General features: G+C 54.4%; 3 protein-coding genes across 5 annotated transcripts in view; all 3 read right to left on the bottom strand.

The window, feature by feature from the left end:
- Positions 1–6,899: 6,899 nt before the first annotated feature.
- TEX101 (testis expressed 101) lies at positions 6,900–10,239 on the bottom strand. Of its 3 annotated transcripts, none has more exons than XM_056796993.1 (6): positions 10,172–10,239; positions 9,426–9,547; positions 9,150–9,332; positions 8,391–8,573; positions 8,104–8,238; positions 6,900–7,307 (listed from the first exon to the last, which is right to left on the bottom strand). In XM_056796993.1, exons 1-6 carry the CDS (start codon positions 10,222–10,224, stop codon positions 7,105–7,107), a joined length of 879 nt encoding a protein of 292 aa, XP_056652971.1. In that variant the 5' UTR covers positions 10,225–10,239; the 3' UTR covers positions 6,900–7,104. The 3 variants fall into 3 exon arrangements, with proteins under 3 accessions (XP_056652971.1, XP_056652973.1, XP_056652974.1); XM_056796995.1 differs by having other exon boundaries at positions 6,900–7,104; XM_056796996.1 differs by lacking the exon at positions 10,172–10,239 and adding an exon at positions 10,074–10,099.
- A 3,512-nt stretch (positions 10,240–13,751) lies between these two features.
- LYPD3 (LY6/PLAUR domain containing 3) lies at positions 13,752–18,489 on the bottom strand. The gene is made up of 5 exons (XM_056796992.1): positions 18,184–18,489; positions 17,770–17,901; positions 17,209–17,379; positions 15,097–15,258; positions 13,752–14,455 (listed from the first exon to the last, which is right to left on the bottom strand). The coding sequence occupies exons 1-5, from the start codon at positions 18,254–18,256 to the stop codon at positions 13,935–13,937; spliced, it is 1,059 nt and encodes a 352-aa protein (XP_056652970.1). The 5' UTR covers positions 18,257–18,489; the 3' UTR covers positions 13,752–13,934.
- A 2,933-nt stretch (positions 18,490–21,422) lies between these two features.
- PHLDB3 (pleckstrin homology like domain family B member 3) overlaps positions 21,423–22,737 on the bottom strand; it is an 8,385-nt gene continuing 7,070 nt past the window's right edge. Inside the window, exons 15-16 of the mRNA XM_056796989.1 lie at positions 22,474–22,559; positions 21,423–22,089 (exon numbers count right to left, since the gene is read on the bottom strand). Coding sequence (XP_056652967.1) covers positions 21,955–22,089; positions 22,474–22,559 — 221 coding nt within the window. The 3' untranslated portion in view covers positions 21,423–21,954. The remainder of the gene's footprint in view (positions 22,090–22,473; positions 22,560–22,737) is intronic.

Here is a 22,737-nt window from a genome sequence, read left to right as displayed (position 1 = left end):
AAAAATAAATGATCCCGCTAAGCTGTTTTGCCCGGTTGGCTTCCACAGCTCCCTAGAAATCACCATGACGGCTCTACCCGTTAAAATGGGACAGTCGTTGTAAGTTGCTTGGCAAATCTCCAAATGGGATCATCACGTGGCAGCCCTACAGTAGCTATTACTATTACTGGACAGACGGTTCACTCGCTTTCCTTGGTCTTCCGTTTCTCCATCTGGAAAATGGTGGCCTCTAGCTTCAACTCTGTATTGCTCTAATCGGGTTTGTTTTTATTACAAAACCACGTTATTTCCTGTTCGCTTTGGTTTGAACCCCGACTGGCTGATGCCTCACATGTCAGATGTTGGAAGATAGCACGCCTGGTCCAGCCACTCCTCCTTATAGGCGTGATCTCTGATCTTGGCCCATCCTGTTCACACCAACCACGAGGTGCCCTCTCTGGTCTGAACACAAAGCCCCAGATTTCACCGAATCTGCCCAAGAACAACAGCAATGATCAACCCCCAGTTCTGGAAGAACTTTTGTAAATGAGGCCGAGGATTTCTTTTTTGTGGGCACTGAATTGTCACTGTTCCTAAAATGATCCTGGGTGAATGGAGTTCTGGTTCCCCACAATTTCAGAACCGTTCCCTCCAGTTTGGCCCCAGAGTTCACCCAACACAAGCTGTTTCTTACAGGCTCTTTGCATTAAGTGGTCCTCCCTCTCACGGCCTCGCTCGCCTTCCCAAGAACGAGCCCGGCACAACGAAAGGAGACCTGGGCTAGTTCTGGTCAGGATTTTGCCCTCGACGCCGCTTTGTGACTTTGCAGAAAGCTCTTTCCTCCTCTGGGCTTAGAACTCGGCTCAGGAGGGCCTTTGAACTTGGCATGTCAGAATGGCGGCCAGGTGGCTCCACAGATAGAGGCAGAAGGGCCGGGGGTCAAATTTGGCCTCAGATGCTTCCTGGCTGGACCCTCACCACTCTCCTGCCTCAGAACTGATACTTAGTGTGGTTTCTAGGACGGACAAAGGCAAGGGTTCAAAATAAAAACAAAATGTGGCATGTCAGAGCTGGGAGGAGCCTTGAAAATGGAGTCGAACCATCCCCATGGGCTCTGCTCTTCTTCCCCTTCCCCACCCCTCCTGCTCAACTGGCCAATAAAGCCTTCTCTGGAGGCCCCAAACTGGACCAGCTGAGAAGAGCCGCCAGACCACCAGGCAGCGACTATCATCTCTTGCTTCCAAGACCAGGAAGCCTGGATGGTAGGACCCAGGCATGCAAGGCTTCCTGGCTTCTCAGCCTCCTGAGAACTGCTCTTACCATCCCAGGGGGGGGGGGGGACTAGAGACCCCCAGTTAGTACCTTCTGTGGAACCTTGGCTGCTTCCTTCCTAGGAGCCCTCCTCTGGAACTGAGGTGTAATGCTAGAACGTGGAAAACTCCCCACAGAATTCTTGGCCAAGTGGACATTCTCTAAGGCAGAATGGGAAGAAGAGGATCTGGGTCTTGGAGACAGATAAACAGGAGGTGGGGAGCTCCGGCCCAGCCTTGCCCTCCCAACTTTCCTTTAAGCCTCTGTGCCTACCTAAAATCAGATCATCAGAGCTAGAGGGGGCTAATGTTCCCTGTTCTAAGGCTTCTCCCGGTTCTGACCGTCCCATCTCTGACATTCTCCATTTTAGATTTGTTCCCATTTCTGACAGCCCTTTTTCTAGGTTCCCTCCAAGTTCCGGCATTCCCTCTTCTAGATTTGTTCCCAGTTCTGGTATTCCCTACTCTAAAGCCTCTCAGCTCTGACCTGCAGCATTCACGGAACCAGTAACATCTGGAGCTGGAAGGAGCACTGGGCAACATCCCAACCATGCTGGCCTTGTTCCTGAAATGCAAAAACAATCACTACCGCTGGAAGCCGCCCATCCCACTCTGGGGCTGCTCCAATTGTCAGGAAACTTGATCTGAAGTCTGCTTCCTGTGATTCCTCCATTGCTCCCATGTCGAACCCAACAAACTTTTGTACTGCGGCATAGCACTGCCAGGCCCTCATGGGATAAGTGTAAGGAAGTGGCCGTGCCTGCCCTCCCAGAACTTGTGTTTTATGGGAGTTGTGGCCCTTCCGCAGAGATGTGCAGCGCCAGGGAGGTAGACCAGTGGGCAAAGCTGGGATCCAAGGGACATGCTCGAGGAAAATGCAATGATGGAAAGAATGCTGAGCTAAGAGGAATCAAGGCAGGCTTCCTGAAGGAGGTAGCGCCTGAACTAAGCTTTCAGACAGGAGCATTCTGGGAAGGGGAAAAAGGAGTACTGGTAGGCATTTTAACCAGGTAACCCTCCGATGTAGAAGAAAGTTTTGTTGCGGGAGAGCAAAGGCTGGCTCTTGGCTAGAGTTACAGCTCAGACTCCTTCATCTTATGGCAGGAAAGTGTTTGTTTAAGGATGTTGCAGATAGTATGACCAGGCCATGGAAAATGCCATAATAGCAGGGGGATTTCAGGTTGCTGGTTCTCATTATGGGTCTGGGGTATTACCTCCCTCCTCCCTAGGAATTCTCCAGCCCCCCTCAGATTCTTCCTCCCATTGGCATTCCAGGGAAGGAATACAAGATGCTCCCTCCCAGGTCCTGTTTGTCAAGCTTTCAAGGTTGTTTTGGTGTTTGAACATCTTCTCAGCCTTCGAACTCTTATCAAAAGCATAACATCCCGGATGCTTCACCTCCTCCCTGCAGGCTTGACCTTGCCCGCTCTTGCCAGCTAAGGGTAGCTGGGAAAGCACGCAGTTTCTACTATGTGCTAACTAGTAGAAAGCATAAGATCTAAAAGCACCATTAAAGACAAAGGATTTCAGAGCATTTCTAAGATTTTAGAGCATCAGTGACCACAGGCAGCCCTCATCACCTCAGCTGAAAGGGATGAGCCAGCACCAGACGAGAGTCCAAATATGCAAGGATGTCGGGACATTAGGACACGGAGCTAAAAATGGAATTCTGTGGCAATCAATGTAAAGTCTTGCAGTGGGGTACAAAAAATCAGCTTCCCCGTCCAAGGTAGGAGGCACATTAGAGGGAAGTAGCAACATTCTGAATGGAGCAGGAGTAGGTAAAGAGTTAGGGATATCTGGAAAGGCAAATCAGAGCCAGGTTGTGGAGGGCCTTCAAGGCCAGGCTGAGGACAAGATTTACCTTACCAATAGGGAGCAATTGAAGGTCCGGGGCAAGGTATGATGTGGGCAGATCAGGAAGGAAGCTGAACTGGAAATGCAGGAGACAAATATGTAGGTGATCAGAGATGGCCCCACAAGAGGGCTGGCCATCAGAGTTGGATGGGAGGTGAGTGGTAAAGGCAGAAGGACTTGCTGATGAGTGAGGATGTGCTCAGGTGGAGATGTGTGTCAAGGATAGCTCCTCCAGGCCCTCCACAGAAAGTGTCTGTTGGAAGGAGGGGCCAGGTTTGTGGCTCTTCATCCCATTTGATTCTAATCGAATTCCACATCCTTCCCGGAATGATTGCACAATTCTCAGCTCCACCAACAATGCCTTCAATGACTACTTTAGGATTTTATCAGTGAAAGGATCCAAACAAGAGATTCAAGGAAGGACTTTTGGTTGTTATTTTTTAAGGATAAGGACAACTTGGGTCTATAATAGACTACAGAGAATGGGTTAGAAGAGAGAAGAAACTGAAGACACAAAAGAGGACATGTTGAGCCCTGTTTGGAAATGACTGATGTGCTGATGGATCAACCCACTGGAGGTGTCTAGCAGGAAGTTAAGGCTGCAGAGGAGAGGTTAAGCCTGTCAGTGTAGGTTTGGGGATCATCTTTGCTTAGACTTGTGGGAGCAGTCATAGATCAAGAACAGGAGGAGGTCTGAGATGCCTTTGGTGACACCCAAAGGAGTCTAAAGCAAAGGAGACTAAAAAGGAGAAGGGCAGCTGGGGGACTCAGTGGATAGAAAGTCAGGCCTGAAGACAAGAGGTCCTGGGTTCAAATCTGGCCTCAGACACTTCCCAGCTGTGTGACCCTGGGCAAGTCACTTAACCCCCATTACCTAGCCCTTACTACTCTTCTGCCTTGGAACTGATACACAGTATTGATTCCAAGACAGAAGGTTTAAAGGGCGGGGGAGAAGAAAACTGGGATTTCTTTCAGACTTCATGGAGGGTGGCCCCAAGTTAGGAAGAGAACAGTGGAATGCAGGCTCAGTCCCCAAGTAGGCTATATTGGAGCCTCAGCTTCTTCTTCTGTAAATTAAGGTGCTTAGACTAGCTGGTCTTGAGATCCTGGGTAAAGTGGGATTATAGGAGACCTTGAAGGGAAGTTGAGGCTTGGATTGGGATGATAGGAAATGTCAAGACCTCAAAACCACATTAAAGAATTTGAGCCTAATCCCCTGGCTCCAGATGAACCCACGGGTGTTTCTAAGCCTGGGAGGGTTGGGAGGGGTCCCGTGGGGGTGTGAAGGCTCCCTGGATTTGGGACCAATGGATCTCAGCTTGAGTTGGAGGCCAGCTGTGCAACCTTGGGAAATCTCCTGGGGCCTCAGTTTCCTTATCTGTACAATTTGACCTAAATGGTCTCCATGGTCCCTTCTGGCTCTGATAGGCTGAGCCGGCATCTGGGTTGTAGTGGGCAGTGCCTGAGTGCCCTCTCTCTACCTTCTCCCCCAATGAAAAGGTGCCTTTGGTTCCCTGCAGCAACGCCAATTCTGAGAATGTCTCTGGAGGCCAGGGAAAGCTTCCTTCCAGCTTCCCAGCCTCTGCTCCACAGGCCTCCCCAGTCTGAACATTCCCCTTTGGGCCCTCCTGATGCTGACATGCTGGGTTTTCGGGGCACTTTCAGCTTTGGGTCAGTGTAAATGACTCTAGAATCCTATCCACAGCTCTAACAGAGAAGGAAAGGGTTAAAGGGGGGGGGCAATGAAAGGCATTTCAGAAAAGGGGTGGCACGGACAGGATGTCCCTGACCATCATCTTCCTCTTCTTCTAGTCCGTCCCCACCAAGAGGCCTCATGCGCCCCGCCTGTGCCTCTCTGGGCCCCAGCATCCCTGGCTCCCTCATCACACACTGTCCCGAGTTCACCCTTTCCTATTACAGCCAATCATCATCATTGAAATGGGAGAGGGGAGCTATTTGGGCCCCCAGGACTGGGAGGGAAATTGCCTGGGTCCTTAAAGCTGGGGAAACAGATGCCCAGGCCCCCAGAGGAGCTGGGAAGAGAATAACTGGATGGTCAATGGGATGGGGATGCCTGAAGGGCTAAGAGAAGACAGGCGTGGGAAGTGGGGATACCTGGGTCCCCAAGAGCTAAAGAATAAGATGCCTTGGTTTGGGGGATCCGAGTCCCCACCGATGGTTGATGCCTGGCGATCAGAGATCCTCTGCCGAGGGCCCCTTCTTTTCCTCCAGCCCTCAGGGGGCATCTGGACTCCTGTGGCCAGAGAGGGCTGCCTGGGCAGGATCAGCTGCTGACTGCTTAACAAAACCTACGCAATTGGGCCCCTAGGATTGAGAGAGATGTGACAGGAGCAGCTTGTATGAGGACTCAAAGATGGACTGTGGCAGCTGCATCGTCCTGTCTTTGTGTGGGCTCCGGGTCTGGGGTCCCTGCTAATCCTGAAACCTGGAGAGGAGGGAAAAGGAGCCATGGACCCACCAAAATCTGCTCCTGCGCCCCCCCACCTCCCCCTTTCCCCTTGCCTCTTCCCTTCTGCCTCCTCCTCCCATCTCCCTCTCCCTTCCTTCTGCCTCCTCTCCTCTGAGTCAGTGGATGACCCCCAGGGCAAGTTGGCATCTGTCCTCCCCAGGCACAGGAAAGCCTCTCAAATCCATCCATGACAGTCCCCAAAGGTAGAGCCAAAGCACGATGATCACCCCCTACCCCCAACCACAGTAGGTACAGTCCAAATTAGCCCAAACCCTCACAATGCAGCCAAACCTAAATTCGTGGGAAACCCTCTCCAAACAGGTAAACCTTCCAGATTAGTACGTGACACTCCCCTCCCTCTCCCCCAATCCCCAGTGTACTCAGCTCTCCACCAGGGCATCGTCCCCTGGCCTAGTTAATGTCTCATGATCTCCAAGCACAGGCTTCCTAAGAAAATAGATGATCGTCCACTACAGCTAACCCTTGTGAATCTGTGTGGAATCCTCCCTCCTCGAACAACTCAACCCCAGGCAATGTAGAAAAGAGAAAATGGTCGGGGGTACATTTGCACGTGATAGAATCTCTTTCACTTAGTGCTTTCAAATTTGAATTCAATTTGTCTAATCTCCTCCCCTACCTCCAGATTTTCTAGAATCAGCTGAAGCAGGGAACATCTGAATCCCTCCTGCCATCTTAACTTCTTTTGTATCCCTTGTACTGTGTCCTCCCAGTAGGCAACATGGTATCAAGTTATGTTTGGTAATCCATTGAGTAATCTTCCCTTTGATAGACAAATTCAATCCATCTACATTTAACGTTATTGTTCAGTTTGATTATATTTTATCCTTTGTTAAATTACTCATTTTATCAATAAGAGATATAATAACTCACTGGTACTAATCCCATCCCAACCTTAACATCAACACAAACACACACAGATGCCCCTAAATACCTGTTTCTGACTATCAATTTTTTAAAATCCAGCTTTCCAACTTAAATCTAGTTTTTTGTGTGTGAGATTCTTCTCTCCCTTTTTCTGCCTCTGCTGTTTCTGTCTCTATTCCTCTCCCTTCATCCATCTATCATAATGATAATAGCTTATATTTATGTCTTGCTGACTATGTTCCAGGCACTGTATTAGCACTTTACAAAGATTACTGTTTGATCCTTAAAACAGCCCCAGGAGGGAGGTGCTATTATTATTCCCATTTAGCAGCTGGAGAAACTGAGCCAGACGGAGGTTAAATTGTTATCATTACTGTTCATGATTAACAGAGTCCGTGTTCGTGAAGACAAGACAACGCTTTATTTAGCACCTGAGCAGCAGCCTGGGCTGGGGTTCCGGGGCCTTTGGGCACACCTCCTGCCCCTGAGCTCTCAGGGCCTCCTCTTCTGGCCCCCAGACAGCGAGCTGGCCTCCGGGGCTCCCCTCTGCGCCTCTTCCGGGGTGGCTCAGAGGGACGGTGGGAGAGTGTGGTCCGAGGTCGCCTACAGAGTGAGAAGCAGTCCCAGCCCCAGGGTCCAGGCCCAGGCAGGCTGGGGGGCCCCCTGGCTCCTTGGCCATAAGAGATCATGGTGGTCCAGACACTTGTCACTCAGCGTGAATGGACCGATTTTCTCAGTGCTCAGGAACAGCTCACACTTGGGCAGAGAGGAGCAGCCGAGCAGGCTCAAGTTATAAGAGCTGCTGTCTATAAGGGAGAGGGGAGGTCAGAGAGAACGGGAAGTGCGAGGCCAAGAGCCACGGCTCCTCGTGCCGGGCCTGTCCTCCAGGCCCTAGCTCTGCCAGTCCCCCCATGTTTCCCTCGGGCCTCCGTTTGCTTATCTGTAGAATGACGGGGGGACTCGGGGGGCCTCCAGGGCTGCGATCCTTCCCCTCTGCCTCCCGTTCTGCCTTTGTAAAATTAAGTCGGCCGTGTGGCCTCCGAGGTCCCTCTGAGCTCTGACCAACTACAGATCTTTCATTACAGCCCAGAGGAAATCATTCTGAGGTTGAGGTTTGAGGACTAGAGTTCGAATCCTGACTTAGGATCTGAGCCGTCCTCATTTCTTCTTCACAACCACCCTGAGAGGGAGGCCTTCTTATCCCTGGTTGACAGATGAGGAAGCCGGGGCTGGGAGACCTCACAGACCCCCGACACCCGGACCTTTCTGCCTGGCTCCGTCGGCCCTGCCCCTTAGGAGCCTAACACGGGGAGCCGCCTTGTCCAGGAACCCCGGAAAAATCAAGTGACTCCAGAGGCCAGATAGGTAGCACGAGGTCACCCCAGGGCACGTGACTGGACTATGGCGGCAGGAAAGGCATCTGGGGGCCCAGGAGGACTAAGCCCTCGCTGTCTGTCTGCAGTCTATACTCTGTTCCAAGGCGGAAGAGCGGCAAGGACTGGACCATGGGGTTTGAGTGGCGCGATTTGAACCCAGGACCTCCCGTCTAAGCCCGGCTCTCTGTCCCCTTGAAGCCCCAGACCATCCCCGGGGGCTGCTCACCTCCCTTGATGTGGATCGTTCCATTGTAACAGCTTATGGCGTCCTCGCTGCACTGCCGGAAGCGGATCTTGTCGGGGCAGGAGTACAGGGCCAGGCAGGTGGGGCAGTACAAGGCTTGCTCTGAGTCTGCTGTGACTAGAGGGAGGGGAGGGACGTGAGCGGCCCGCTGCAGGACCCCCATCTCTGCTGACCCGGCAGCCCGCGGCGGGATAGGCCGGTGGGCCGGGGGGGAAGCTTTGGGGCGTGTGGAGGACTGTAGGGAGAGCCCGCAGGCCCGGCTCGGCTACCTGGGGGAGCCCTGAAGGTGAGCACCGCGGCGGTGCTGCTGGAGTTGTTGCAGTAGTTAAAGTTGCAGAAGCGCACGTAGGAGGTGACGATGATGCCCGTCGGGCCCAGGTGATGGGTGACCTGGGACATCCGCATGCCCGCCGGCGTGCAGCCCTTGCTGCCCACGATCAGCGTCTGGGGCCCTACAAGAGGAGGGGAGGCTGGCAGCGGAGGCTCCCCAGTCCCTGACTGCGCTTTGGGCCCCAGGGCCCTGGGCAGGGGAGTCCTGGAGTTCAAAGGGCTTTCCTTCCCCTAAGCAGATCCGGACCGGATGGGGCAGACCCTTGGCAGGAGGGCCTTCTGCGGGCCTTTGCTCCTCCCTGGCTGATGGAGGACAGCCCGGGAAGGTCCTTTTGTTGTTGTTGTTTAGCCCTGACCTTCTGCTTAGGATCAACGTTGAGTAGCAGGCTCAAGGCAGAAGAGCAGTCAGGCAAGGCAATGAGGGCTAAGTGACTGGCCCAGGGTCACCCGGCTAGGAAGGGTCTGAGGCTGGACTGGACCTCGGGGCCTCTGGTGTGCAGGCCGCCCTCCCTCGCCCCCACGACCCTTTTTGACTGTGGAGAGACCCGCGGGGAGACGCTGCGGTGAGCAGGGCCAGGTGTGCTCCCAGGAGGCCTGCGCCCCGGGGTGCTTCCCCTGAGCCGGGCTGCCGGAGGCCAGGAAGAGGAGGAAGGCCTCTGGGGCTCGTACAGGGTGCGGCCGGCCGGCCCTCCATTTACCTGTGTCTACCATCACCAGGGTCTCCTGGCACACCTCCCAGCTCTCACAGCGCGCCGTCTGGTTCCGGCCGCGGCTCCAGTGCACCGGCTTGGAGCTCAGTTTCCGCCCGATGTGCAGCATCTCGGTGCGGTAACAGATGACGTGCCGGAGCACCGGGAAGACGGGGTTATCAAAGCGGTCCTCTGCAAAGCGGGGAGGGCACCGTCAGCGCAGGGCCCGGCTTCCCCGCCCTGGGGCGCACACACATGCACGCACGCACGCACGCACGCACGCACCGGGCTGCCCAAGGAAGGCTCCCACGAGGCCGAGAAGCAGAGGGAAGCTCGGACACCCCATGGCCGCCCCGTGGACCTTCCGTCCAGTCTTGGGTCCTCCCTGGCCCTCGGGCCCCAGGATTCTGGTGAGAACGAAGGAAGAGAGCAGGGAGATGAAGGGGAAATGCTTTGGTCTGCTCCCCCAGCACCCCTCTTCTCCCCCCTCCCTCTAGGCTCGGCTTCCTAAGGATCTCTGGGTCCTAGAGGGACCCCCCTCTGCGGGGGCTCTCGGACAGTTGGGGAGAAGTCCCCCATCCCCAAACCCTGCCCTCCGGCCAACCCTCCCCTCCCTAGTCAATAGGCATTTTCACATCCAGGACCCTCCCTCAAAGCCCCGAAAGTTCGGCCTCCTCCCCCTCCCCCAGCCCTAAGCCCCGCCTCCAAACTCCCCCATAACGCAAACCCTGCCCCCACCCAACCCTCGGCACTGCCCAAGTCCTGCCTCCAGCCCTTCCCCCATATCCAGGCCCACCCCCAGAGACCCAATCCCCTTCTCCAGCCTCGCCTTTACCTCCCCCATGCCAAGCCCCGCCTCCTGTTCCTCCTACCCTCCCCCTCCCCAACGGCCCCTCCCTCGAGCTTGCGTGTATGGGGGCGGGGCCTATCCACCTGTTCCCCATGGTGGTGGGTGGGGTGGGGGCCAGTCTTTACCCCCTCCATGTCCCATTGGCCAAGGTCACGCAGAGCCCTGGGTTCCTTTTGGCTACCTTAAGGAGTGGGCGGGGAATTCGCTTCTCCGGGGCGGGGCTTCGCTCCCCATTGGCCGATGCCACGTGCTCCATTCCTGTCTTCGCACTTCTTCTCTTCACGCCCCCATTCGCAGCACCAGTGGGAGAGCCCCTTCCAAAATATACTGGGGAGGGCCCAGCCAAGACAGACCACCCGAAGGTACAGGGGCGAGCCGGGTAACTGAGCTGCTTTGTGGGCCTCCGTATTTTCTGCTCCCCCATCTCTCTCTCTGTGGTATCTCCCAAAGTGCCCGGAAGATTCTGAGGGTGGAAGATACCATGATGGAGGAATGCCACCAAGGGGGGGGGGGGTGCAACCCAGGCACCCAAATACAGCCCCCTTCTCATCGCAGCCTGCTTGTTCCTCAGGGGCCACGGCCGCAGCAGATGGCTCCCTCCCTACGAGATCTCCCCGGGAGGGAGAGTTTGTACCCCATTTTGTGGATGAGCAAACTGAGTCTCGGAGAAGTTACATTTGACTTCCCCATGGCCACAAGGCTTTTAAAGGCCAGAGGCCGGATCCCAACCCAAGTCTTCTCTCGGCTTCACAACTTCCCCATTATACCACCCTGCCTCTCTGTCCCAGAAAAGGCCCCTAGGGGCTCCTTCCGACTCTAAATGTGTGCTTTTGTGATGCTTCCTCATGTTCCTCACAGGAATAACATCTCACTTTATCATCACAACCACCTTGGGAGATAGGTACTCTTGTTATTATTCCCATTTTACAGATGAGGAAATGGAGGCAGGCAGTGATTATGAGTCTTTCCAGAATCACAGAGCTATTAAGCATCTGAGGCTGGATTTGAACTCACAACTTCTTGACTCCTTGTCTCACCTAACTGATCCTCCCCCATCAGCCAACCTGGCAGCTCACGCTCTGGCAAAGATTATGCATCTATCCAAATCTGTGTCTAGTCATCTGTTTGCCCCCAGCTCCAGGGGCAGAATCTCCCAGTGGAACTATGTGGGAGAAATGGCCAGGGCCAGGCAGGTACAGCATGAGAGCTTGCCTCTGCCTCACAGAGCTCCAGGCTCTCAGATCCGCTGTTCGCTTGTTTTTTCAGTTGGCTCCGGCTTTGGGACCCCATTTTGGGGTTTTCTTGGCACAGATACAAGAATGGTTTGCCATTTCCTCCTCCAACTCATTTTACAGATAAAAAACGAAACCCAAAAGCATAAAGTAGGTCACAGAGTAACTATCTGAGGTCAGATTTGAACTCAGCCGGCAGGCTGCAGAAGAGGTGCCGACCTACAGTGAGCGGTAAAAGGAGTTTGCTCACCTGTGAATGTGTTACGTAATCTCTACTGGGTCCTCCCCACCGCCAGGCAATGCTTGACGCCTCCCTAAGTGACTCATGCTCTCACTGCAGACACAGGCTCTTCCAGACTTCTCATCTGTTCTGCAGCCTCCCATACTGTTTCCCTTGGTGATCTCATCCGCTCCAGGAACTTCACTGATCGTTCTCGGGTCTTTCCCCAGCCCTAACCTCTTTCCTGCTTTCCTGTCTCAAATACCCAACGGCCAGTTGAATACTTCATACAGGATGGCTTGTAAACATCTCAGGTTCCACATATCCTGTTTATCTTTTCTCCCCAGCCTCTCCTCTTCCTAACGTCCCTCTTGCTGCTCAGGGAACCGCTATCTTCCAGTGACCCACATTTGAGACCTTGGTGGCATCCTCAGATCTCTACCTTCTCTCGAGCCAATTAGTTGCCATATCTGATTGGTTTTACCCTCGTAACATCTTCTCTCGACCTCCCTTGCCACTTGTGAACTCCCTGCGCCAGTCCCTGCACTCTACTGTCCATGTGATCTTCCATGTTGCTTCCTAGTCAAAAAATTCCAGTGGCTGCCTGTTTCCCCCAGGATCAAACACAAAACCCTCTGTTTGATGTTCACAGCCCTTTAGAGTATAACCTGGCCTCTCCCTACTTTCCGGTCTTCTTCCTGCATAGTCCCTGCACCTCTCCAGTGCTCTTGTGATGCGCAGGACTCCCAGCTGTGCCTTAAACACGATACTCATCTCTTGACTCTGAGGACTTGCTCGGGCTGAGTTCTCTTCTATGTCACCCTTGCCTTCTCCTGGCTTCCTTTGATTCTCAGCTAAAGAAGCCTTTGCTCTTCTTCCTAGAATGCCTTCTCTTTGCATTATCTCCAGCTCGTCTGTCCGTAATTGCTTGGCTCTTGTCTTCGCTATTAGGCCAGGAGCTTCCTGAGAGAAGGGACTGTTTGGGGCCTTCTTTGTACCTCCTGTGGTTCATCCCATATCTGATCTATAGTAGATGCTTTAGAAAGGGCTCGTCGCCTTCTAACCACCTGGGAAGTCAGGCTCAGTTCTTATCCTTCCATCTCATATCGTGCCCTTGTATTTTTTCTCCCATCCACCACATGCTGCCCATCACTACTGTCTAAACAACTCTTCTCCCCCAGTGGTAGCTGCTGCTAACTCCAGACTACCCTCGAACCCTCCTTCCCAAGATCTGAAGTATTTCCCCAGTGTAAGAGCTCTAATGATAGTGGGGTTGCTAAGGCTCTGTACCAGGAACTGGTATCAGGAGTGTCTTTTCCTGGCCTTGGGCAGATGATTGTTGAGAGGAGTAAGCTGGCCCTTGTAAAAATGGAGACTTGAATCCAGGACTTCAATCCCCAGAAGTCCTTGCTCCACTTCCCCAGAATGCTTTGTAATCTCACTGAATTCTCACCTGGGCTGAGAGCAAATTATGATTTAAAGGGTCTTCCCTGTGGGCTGGAGGCTCTTCTTTTTCCTGTTGCTGCTTCCAAGCAGATGTGTCTCTTTTCATAATGTAGGTGAGGTTGTGTCTAGGCCTCTCTGGGCCTAGACACGTGTTTTCTTATTCTGTAATTTTCTTTAATCCTTAACCTTTAATAAAACCTCATAAAAATATGATATTCCTTGCAGAGAGAAACTAATTTATACCTGCCTCAGTTTCCCTAAAATTTAACACACCCTGGGGAAAGGAGCGGGACATGTCTGCTGGAAGCCTGACAATGGGGCTGAGTCACTCAGGAGACAGTACCGGAGAGTACTCTCAGAATGTAGAAAGGGCGATTCTGGGACTCCCTGCTCCGGGCTGGAGGTCCACTTCTCTGATGGTCTTTCTGCCCAGGGGCCCCTGAACCCAGGAAGACGGGCAGTGAACCCCCTAGACACTGGGAATCTGTCTTCTGGTTGTCAGCCACCAATGAAGAGGTGGGACAAGGAGCAGGCTGGGAAGTTTGGAGGTTGCTTCTTGGCCCTTAGGTCATTCCAGAGCATAGCAAAGTATTTAAAGGGGGTGTAGACTAGGGAGCTATCACCATCTACTCAACTGGATTTGTGGCAGGTGACAATTCCTGGGTATGTCTGCCTCACTGATGGCACAACTACTTCTCCTCCCCTGTGGTACCTTCCAGTAAATTCTGCTCCCAACTCTGCCTTCCTCCCTCTATACTCCTTCCCTACCACCCTCCCCCATCACTTACATCACTCTGTGAACCCTTCCCTAAGGTATCCTTCAGGTTCTCTCTAACCAAGAAATAAACAACTTGGGCGAGTACTTAAATACAAGGTCATTTTATTTCCTGAACTGATGAGACCTGCTCAACCTGGTGAGGCGGGACAAGGAGAGATTATGGCTTGGGGTGGGACCAGCCCAGCCCAGGGAACAGAAGGGAATTTGTGTTTAGGGAAAGGTGTCCCAGGACCACAAGGGAAGAATGATTGGAGGGGGAGAAAGGGGATCACAGGAGGGTCGTAGCCAAAATAGCTACCAGGAAGAGCACCAGTGGAAAGCCCAGGGCCCTGGCACCCGTATTACCTGGGTGTTGGGAACCTCCTTTAGGGGGGAGCTGCCCTACGTTGCTTCGATCGCTATGGCCAATGGCCCCTCCATTGACAGCTCCCTCCTCTCTGGAGGTCTCCACAGATGTCTCAGAGTGGGAAGTTGATTCCCTGGCTGGGGCCTGGAGGGTGGTGGATGGGGCTGGGCTTGAGGAGGGGCTCGGAGTTGAAACTCGGGTGGATGCTGGGGTCTTTGTCACTGTGGAGTTTGGGCGGGAGGTAGCTGTGGGCCGTGGCACAGGCAGCACCACAAGGGGTGGGATGCCAGGGGCAAAGAAGGTCTTGTTCCGGAGGTCTGAATTGCATCGGGTCCCACTGCAGCAGGAGCCACTGAGGGAGAAGCCTGGGCCCGTCACCCCGTCTTTAGTACACTCGTCATCCTGGACACAGCCTCGGACGGGTAAGGACACTGTCACATTGGCTACGAGAAACCAAGGAGGTGAGGTAGCTGGTTAGTTTAGAGTGCCAGGAGGTGAGGAAGGCAGAGTCCTGGCATGGGGATGGGCCAGGGAGGGCATGGCAAGCCCAGGTCCTAGCCTCAGCTCTTCTCCAAATTCGCTGAGCAACCTTCGGTGAGTCCCACCCCTTCCAGGGCCTCAGTTTCCAAACTTGTGAAATGGCAGCCCTGAAAAGATGCCATCATTCACCACCAGTGCCCTGGCTAGACGGTGCCCTGTTGTTCAGTCACTGCCATTGTGTGTGACTCTTCAGAGCCCCTTTTGGGAGTTTCTTGGCAAAACGGAGGAGCGGTTTGCCATTTCCTTTACCCTCCGAGCAACTCTTTTCCCACTGGAGGTGAAAGGAAAGGCCTTAAGGGGTAGGGCAGGATTTCCTTCCTCTTGGTCTCCCATTTGGCTTTGTAGAAGAAGAAAGGGGACAGGGGAATCCCTTACAGAAACTGTTATCCTCCCCTTCCCTCCTCAGGCCACCTTAGTTGATCATGTCTGCCCGCCTCGTGAGGGCAGGACTATATGCTGTTTGGGGAATGCCCGCCTTCCATGGCACCCTCGGGTGGGAGGGGGCTACTTCAAGGAGGCTAGTTCCCAAGATGCGCTCGCTCACCTGCAGTCAGGGTGACATTGCCATCGAAGCAGCCCTTGTGGATCTGGTCGCCTGCGTTGTAGCACTGGGCCAAGGGGGGCTTGGTGCCCGTGCACGCCTCTCGGCTCAGCCCCACACAGCTGTAGCACTGGACGCCGTTGGGCTGGTGGGCACTCTCGTTCCCTGTGTGGGTGGAGAGAGAGGATCCATCCGTGAAGGGACCCCTCCCACCCTCCCTTCTGTTCTGGGGCTCTGGCCCAGCCTCTAGTCCTGATCCACCCCACAGGCAGAGCCTCGCTTGCAGGTCTCCAAGGAGAGACATCTGCCCTGTCCTGCGGCAGCCTGTCTGGTTGCTCTAATTGCTGGGTGCTTTGCCTCTCATTCACCTGACAGCAACCCCACTGCTCCCAACACCAGGCTAGGGCAAAATGGAGCCCATCAAATGCCTCTGGTAAATATTTTAAAAAGACTTCCACTGGGGCAGCTCAGATAGACTGCCAGGGCTGGAGTTGGGAGGCCTCAGATACTTCCTCACCGTGTGACCCTGGGCAAGTCATTGCCCTCCTTTGCCTAGCCCTTAACCTTCTGTCTTAGAATTGTTACTCTAACTCTTAAAGGTTAAAAAAAAAGCATCCCCATGTCCCCTGCTAAGTCTTTTCTTCTGGGTTCATAATCCCTGTCCATTTCTTCAGCTGATGTCCGTATGCCTACGGGCATGAAGGGGAGCTTCTCCACAATCTGGTCACCTTCCTCTGGACTGTCCTCCAGTTTATCGCTGCCCTAGGCAGAATGAAGTATCCAGAACTAGCCTGACATTCCCTTTGGGTCTAACCAAGACCCAAGATGCAGGGACTATCCCCTTCCTGGGCACTGGATGCTGTCTGTCCTGAGGCAACTGAAGATCAAATTAGCTTTCTAAGACCTTGACCCTATTGACTTATCCTGGACTTGTGGTCCACTAAGATTTCCAGATCTCTTTCAAATGAACGAGCTAGCCCTACTTCTCCCATTCTGTACTTGGGAAGATTTTTTTCCCATTGAAGTGTAAGACTTTACATTTAGTTTGAGTGTCATCTTGGGAGAAATGGATTAGAGCACTGGTATAAGAGTCAGGATGACTTGAGTTCAAATCCTGCCTCTGGAGGTGGGACTCTGATTAATTCACTCCGTGTCTGAATGCTTTAAACAATACTTTAAGACTCTTAAATCCTGGGCAAGTCACTTAACCCCCATTGCCTAGTTCTACCTTGGAACCAATACATAGTATAATTCTAAGACAGTAAGGGTTTAAAAAAAAAAGTCAAGTTGTTGCAGAGAAGGTATGATTCTGCATTGGGAAAGGAAGCTTCTTACACTAATTACACTTAAAAAAAAAAGTCATCTCATAAGAGTCGGCTCAATGGTCTTTTGGAATCCAGACACCATCATCCAGCATCTTAGGGCTGCCCCCCAGCTTTGTACCATTTGTCAGTTTGGTGAGCCGACCACCTCTGCCTGAAGGCACCGAGATCCTTAAGATCCACCACTAAGGACAACTCTTTGGATCTAGCTCTTCTGCAGCTCTGCATCCACCAAACTATACTATTGCCTGGCCCCAGTGGGTCTCTCCATCTTGCCAAGTGGGTGCCATTGGCATCTCTGGCAGCTGCAATCCCCTGATCTGCCTGCAAGCTCATCAAAAGTGGAACTTAGCGAAGTCTGGCATCAACGGACTGGTGCGGAGGAAGCCCTACTGGCTCTGTGGGATCGTTGCTTCCCTTTCTAAATAGTCACTGGCCATCCCTTCAATGCTACCTTCTAGAATATGGTTGGGAATCAAAGTAGAGATCACTAGATTATAATTTATAGGTGCTATTTTACTGTTCACATTCCTACTGAGTCTCCCACTCATTCCCCAGCCCTGTCCCCCGTTTCTGGGCTCCTTGCCCACAGCTGTCCTTATACCTGAAAGGTAGGACTTAAGAGTTGGATTGCATCCCATCTCTTCCTTTTTCCAAGACCCAGGGAGGGCAAATGACTTGCCCAGGGTCATAGAGCTAATGTGTCGAAAAGCCCGCTCAGATCCTGGGTCCTCATCTAGAGATCAGGGCCCCTACACCACCTCCTGGAGCCCTGGGACGCCTCTTCACTTACCATTGGGGTTCAGGGGATGAGAGGTAAGGTTGAGCTGGGCGTTGCACAAGTCCTTATCACACTGCTGGAGCTGGAGGAAGGCCAGGAGCCCGTGCAGGTCCAGCCCTCGGTCGTTCTTTCCTGAAAGGCCCGATCCGCAGCCTCTTATGGCCAAAGAGAACTGCCCGTGAACTGGAGGGGAAAGCCAGGCCCGGAGTGAGAACGACGGGGGATCCAGAGAGGGGAGCAGGCAGCCGGGTTGGGCTTTGGGGGCTCCGAGGCAGAGGTGGGAAGGGTGCTGCGGAGTAAGGCCAGCTGGAGTCTCGGCTGGAGGCCCAGGGGGCTGGCAGCGTGGGGCAGGGCTCCACGTGCTAGTCGGCAGGATGTGTTCTCAGCCCAAACCACCACCCAGAAGCCTCCTCCTCAGTGAAGGCAGCCCAGGTGGGGGTGGGGGAGACCCAGACCCCCCCCACTTCCCGGGGTCTGTCCATCTCCAACTCTTACATGGACGACCTCCAGGGGCCCAGGAGAGCCCGGCCCTGAGGAGCCCAGCGCCCGCCCGCCCAGGGGCGCCTCACTCACTGGTCTCCACGGCCCCCACAGTCTCTGTGCAGACCCCTTGGCCTGGCGGGCAGGTCACCACCTTCATCTTCTCGGAGGAGCAGCCGTCGTCGGCCTTCTGCACGCAGCTGTAGCATTTCAGGGCCGAGGCACCTGGAGGGCAGGCAGACCCCGGCCAGGTCAGAGCCTCCGTCTCGGCTCTTCCGGGAGCCCTTTGGGGGGCTTCTCCGCCCGCCTCCCTCCTCAGGAGACTCTCCCACCCTGGCCCGATGCCGAGCCCCAAGTCAGAGCCTCGAGCCCCTCTCCGGGCCTAGAAAGGGGCCTCTTCCCTGGCTTGCCACCCGGGGCCGCCAGAGCCTACCCTCCTCCAGCGGCCCCCGGCTCTGCCCTGGCTGGCCTCTTCCCAGCGTTCTCCGCTTCTCCCTGCCGCCTCACCTGGCCCAAGCAAGGACAGGAGGAAGAGGGCGGCTGTGAGGAGACCCAGGCTGCAGGTCCTCTCGGGCTCCATGGCTGCTCCGTGTTGCTTCCTCTGAGTCCCCGGGGTGTGTGGGCTCTGCACCGGGCTGGGGCCCTCTTACCTGGGCCCCCGATGAGTAACTGCCCCCGGGGCCCCACTCTCTCCTCCCCCAGCCCAGCCCGACCCAGCCCAGCGTTCCCTGTGGGGCGGCTCCCCGTCCTTGCCTTGCGTCACCGCCCAGGCCTCTGACAGCATCCCAGAGAGGAGAGGGGAGAGCCGAGGCCCAGGCAGCACCGAGCCCCCCCCCCCCTCGGCCCCATCATTTGACAGATGAGGAAACTGAGGCCCAGAGAGGCTCATCGATCTGTCTGAGCATGTCCCTCAGCCTTAGTTTCCTTATCTGTAACATGGGGCTAATCACAGCACCTACCTAATAGGGCTAAAGGAGATCACACTTAGGAAGCATTTCACACACTTAAAAGTGTCCAGAAAGGCCAGCAACTCTCCTCCAGAGGCTGAAGAGTCCAGGCAGGGATGGCTAGGCCTACCACAGCCAAATGACTTGCCCCGACCCCCGTGATGAACTCATTTGGGGGTCCAGCGGGGCTTAGAACTCAGGGCTCCTCAGAACCAGGAAAACACTGTACACAGAGACTGATACATTGTGGTACAATCGAAGGTGATGGACTTCTCCATTAGTATCAATGCAATCCCTGAACAATCTGCAGGGATCTAAAAAAAATACTACCCACAAGCAGAGGATAAACTGTGGGAGTAAAAACACCGCTGAAAAGCAACTGCTTGACTACAGGGTTGGAGGAGATAAGACTGAGGAGAGACTCTAAATGAACACTATAATGCAAACTCCAACAACAGGGAAATGGGTTCGAGTCAAGAACACATGTGATAACCAGTGGAATCATGCGTCGGCTATGGGAGAGGGAAAGGGGGGGGAGGGGAGGGGAGGAAAAGAAAACAATCTTTGTTTCCAGTGAATAATGTATGAAAACGACCAAATAAAATAATATTAAAATTAAAAAAAAAAAAGAACTCAGGGCTCCTGATTCTCCAATGCATGAACACAAGGCTGTCTCCTCAAACTGTCAGGGAGTCACAGAAGAGGCTTCCCCAGAGAATGGGCAGCCCAAAGCCGGCCAGCATCCAGAGATAGCTGGAGGGACTGCCCTGGGCCCCAGGCTCCTGAGCCCCCAGCCCCTGCTTTTAAGCTGGAGGGGCCCAAGAAGCAAGAGGGGGAGCGTGGGAGCAGGAGTTTCGAGGGCGGGCCCCAAAGCGGAGCTCCCTCCCCAAACTGGCTGGACCGGAGAGGCAGGCCTCTGGGGAGCAGCGCTGGTGAGGGGTGGCTTCTGTCTGGGCCTGCAGGACCCCGCAGGTGACTCCCTAACCCCAACGTTGCTCCCAGGAAAGAGAAACCACCGAGTTTAGCCACATCATTTTACACAGGTTTAGAATCTGAGGCTCAGACAGACAGAGAGACTGAAAGTATCACCTTGCCCAAGTCCTTTCCCTTTCAGATTTATTTCCTCCTCTATTAAATGTGAGATCCGGACCAGCTGAGCTCTCAGGACCCTTCCTGCAGGCATTTTCTCTATTCTAAGGGCTCCCTCAGCTCTGACTTTCTATGGGCTATGATCCCTCCCTGTCCTGGCTTTCCATGTTCTCTGTTCCAAGGAGGACCCTTCCAGTTGCGACATATTGTGCTCTGTGTCCTGAGCAGTTTTACAGGTCTAAACTATGGTAACTTACCAACTTTCGTTCTCTGCCTTCCTTCCTCTTTCCTTCTTCCTTCCATTTCTTTCTCTTCCTTTTCTTTCTTTCTCTTCCTTTTCTTTCTTCCTTTCTTTTTCTTTTCTTTCTTTCCTTCTTCCTTTTCTTTCTCTTCCTTTTCTCTCTTTCTCTTCCTTTTCTTTCTTTCCTTCTTCCTTTTCTTTCTTTCTCTTCCTTTTCTTTCTTCCTTTCTTTTTCTTCCTTTTCTTTCTTTCCTTCTTCCTTCCTTTTCTTTCTCTTCCTTTTCTTTCTTTCTCTTCCTTTTCTTTCTTTCCTTCTTCCTTTTCTTTCTTCCTTTCTTTTTCTTCCTTTTCTTTCTTTCCTTCTTCCTTCCTTTTCTTTCTCTTCCTTTTCTTTCTTTCTCTTCCTTTTCTTTCTTTCCTTCTTCCTTTTCTTTCTTCCTCTTCCTTTTCTTTCTTCCTTTCTTTTTCTTCCTTTTCTTTCTTTCCTTCTTTCTTCCTTTTCCTTTTTCTTCTTTCTTTTTCTTCCTTCCTCCCTCCCTTCCTTTCTCTCTTTCTCTATCTCTTTATCCTTGTTTGTCTTTCTTTCTCTCTGTCTCTCTGTCTCGCTCATTCCTAAGACTGAGCCCCACGCGGTGCCTGCAGAGAATAACAGGCCCCTCAAAGGGAGCCCAGAGTTCAGGGACAGTTTTGAAAGCAGCCTGTTTGATGTGCTTCGGGGCATAGTCTGAAAGGGCCATTCAGGGTTTCCCCGGTAGTGCTCCGCAGTTGTGCGGGGTGAATGGAACGGGGCTCTTTCTAAGTGCTGAAGTTCAATAACAAACCACTGAGGCCCCCAACAACACACCAGAGGCGGGGCGGCCCCTCGGCCAGACATTCTTATCCTGGCATCCTCGGGGGCATTTCAGGGTCCGGGGATTTGGCGGGGAAACCTCTGTCCTCCCCGGACTCTCTAGTATAATCCTCGGCCAAAACAAGACGCGGAGAAGTCTCCAGGCTCGGAGTCACCCCCCTCTCGGTCCCTCCCAGGGCCCAGCCCCCCACGTCCCTCATTCTCTTGGTCGCCAGTTTGGGGGAGAGAGTAAAAGGCTCTGGGGCGGGTTACGGTGGAGGGCCGGGCAGGGCGGGAGCTTTCCTAATGCTCGTGGGAGGAGGAGGAGGGACGAGGCTTCTTGACTCAGACCGCTTCCGAGCATCAGCCCCTTCCCCGAGCCCGCAGGCTTGCGGCGTGTCATTTCCCTCCACAAGGAGTGCCTTGAAGGAGGCAGGCTAGGAGAGCCCGGACGTGAAAGCAGTGTGAAGGCCGGGGACCCCTGGGAGGGGGGGCCGGAGCCCAGGACACCCGGGTCCCTGAGGAGGTGGAAGGGGGTGTGGGGCATCCCCCATCCTGGGAGGTCCTCGAGAGCTGAGGCCGGGAGGGGGGACTCGGAGGAGCAGGACGTCCGGGTTGCGTGCAAACAACAGCCACGACAGTTTTTCCTCAGTGTTTAATAGAACCCCACACGCGCATCAATAAATAAACCTTCCTCCGCGCCCCCGCGCGCCCCAATGACCGGGGGCCCTCGGGGTGAAGCCGGCAGCTACCGCCTCCTCCGGGGCGGAGGGTTTGAGGGCACTTGGGAAGCCGAGCTCGGAACCCGCCGAGCAGGGGAAGGCAACAGCCCTCTGGGCGGAGCGGAACGTTCCAAGGGGCCCGGCCTTCTATCGGGAAAGTTACTGGCACCAGAACGGGGGGGGGGGCGGGGGGGGGAAGGAGAGGGGGGAGGCGGGGCGAACTTTCTGCAGTGGGCGGGGCCTGCTCGGGAAAGTGACGAGGACTAGAACGCCCGGGCTCTGAACATTAGGCAGTGGGTAGGGCACTACTTGCTTAACATCCGGGATAAGAAGGGCCTCATTTTACAGATGGACAAAGTGAGGACCGGGCCGGGTCAGCTGCGGCCAGTGGAAGAGGCGCGGTTGGGGCTCGTCCGGAAGAGGGCGGAGCTGATCAGGGGCGGGGCTGGATCAGGGGGCGTGGTTCTCATCTGCAGCGGTCACGATGACGTCCATCCATATGCGCATGGCCTCCGGGCTGGGGGCCACCATGTAGAAGAGCCTCTCGTAGGTCTTGACGCAGAACGTCAGGCGCGGGCTGGGGCTCTAAAGAATGTGGGGCGGGGGGCTTAATTCAGGGGCCCTCCAGCGCTCGGAATGTTCCGGGCTGAGTTGACTTCCTTCTCTTTTCCTAGGCCGCAGCCCCGGGAGCCTCGGGGCTTTAGAGGAGGGACAGCCCGACGCGCGCTCCCTCCCCTTCCCCGGGAGCCCGAGGCTCGAGACAAAGCCACAAGGCACCGGAGCCCCGAAGCCCAGGGCTCAGTGAGCCCAGTGCCGGGGGAATGTCCGAGGGGAGGGCCCTTCGAAGCAGGAACACAGGAAGCAGAACTGAGAGAAACCATCTAGTTCCCATTGTACAACTAGGGGAAACTGAGGCCCAAAGGTGCGGGGGGGGGGCAGCCCCGGTGCCTGCTGGGAAAGGGTGCTCACCTTGAAGGCACCTCGCAGGTGGTCGTAGTAGACCTCTTCGATAGCTTGGAAGTAGATGACTCCCTTGAGCTTGGTCTCCTCTTTGTCTGGGGGTGGACAGAACAGGGAGGCTTTGGACTTTGGCGAGGGAGAGAGGGAGGGAGGGAGGGCCTGGCAGGGTGCTGCGTGGGGAACGGGCAGTCCCTGGGCCCAGTAGCTGAGGCTGAGGTCAGGGTCCAAACTGGAGTGGAGGGAGGGCAAAGGCCCTTCAGACCGCATCGTCAA

This window comes from Monodelphis domestica, chromosome 4 (genome assembly GCF_027887165.1).
Source record: "Monodelphis domestica isolate mMonDom1 chromosome 4, mMonDom1.pri, whole genome shotgun sequence".
In the NCBI taxonomy this organism is placed as follows: domain Eukaryota; kingdom Metazoa; phylum Chordata; class Mammalia; order Didelphimorphia; family Didelphidae; genus Monodelphis; species Monodelphis domestica.
This window is presented reverse-complemented; position numbering and strand designations above follow the sequence as displayed.

Excerpts from the sequence above, each read along its gene's own strand:
- TEX101 (XM_056796993.1), bottom strand. The coding sequence starts at position 10,224 with ATGGGGAGCGAAGCCCCGCCCCGGAGAAGCGAATTCCCCGCCCACTCC. Across the intron at positions 9,548-10,171 it reads TTCCCCGCCCACTCCTTAAG|AATCCTGGGGCCCGAGGGCC; the intron begins GTAGCCAAAAGG and ends CGTTCTCACCAG. Across the intron at positions 8,239-8,390 it reads CACCTTCAGGGCTCCCCCAG|TCACAGCAGACTCAGAGCAA; the intron begins GTAGCCGAGCCG and ends CCCTCCCTCTAG.
- LYPD3 (XM_056796992.1), bottom strand. The coding sequence starts at position 18,256 with ATGGAGCCCGAGAGGACCTGCAGCCTGGGTCTCCTCACAGCCGCCCTC. Across the intron at positions 17,380-17,769 it reads TGTGGGGGCCGTGGAGACCA|TTCACGGGCAGTTCTCTTTG; the intron begins GTGAGTGAGGCG and ends TTTCCCCTCCAG. Across the intron at positions 14,456-15,096 it reads CAATGTCACCCTGACTGCAG|CCAATGTGACAGTGTCCTTA; the intron begins GTGAGCGAGCGC and ends GGTTTCTCGTAG.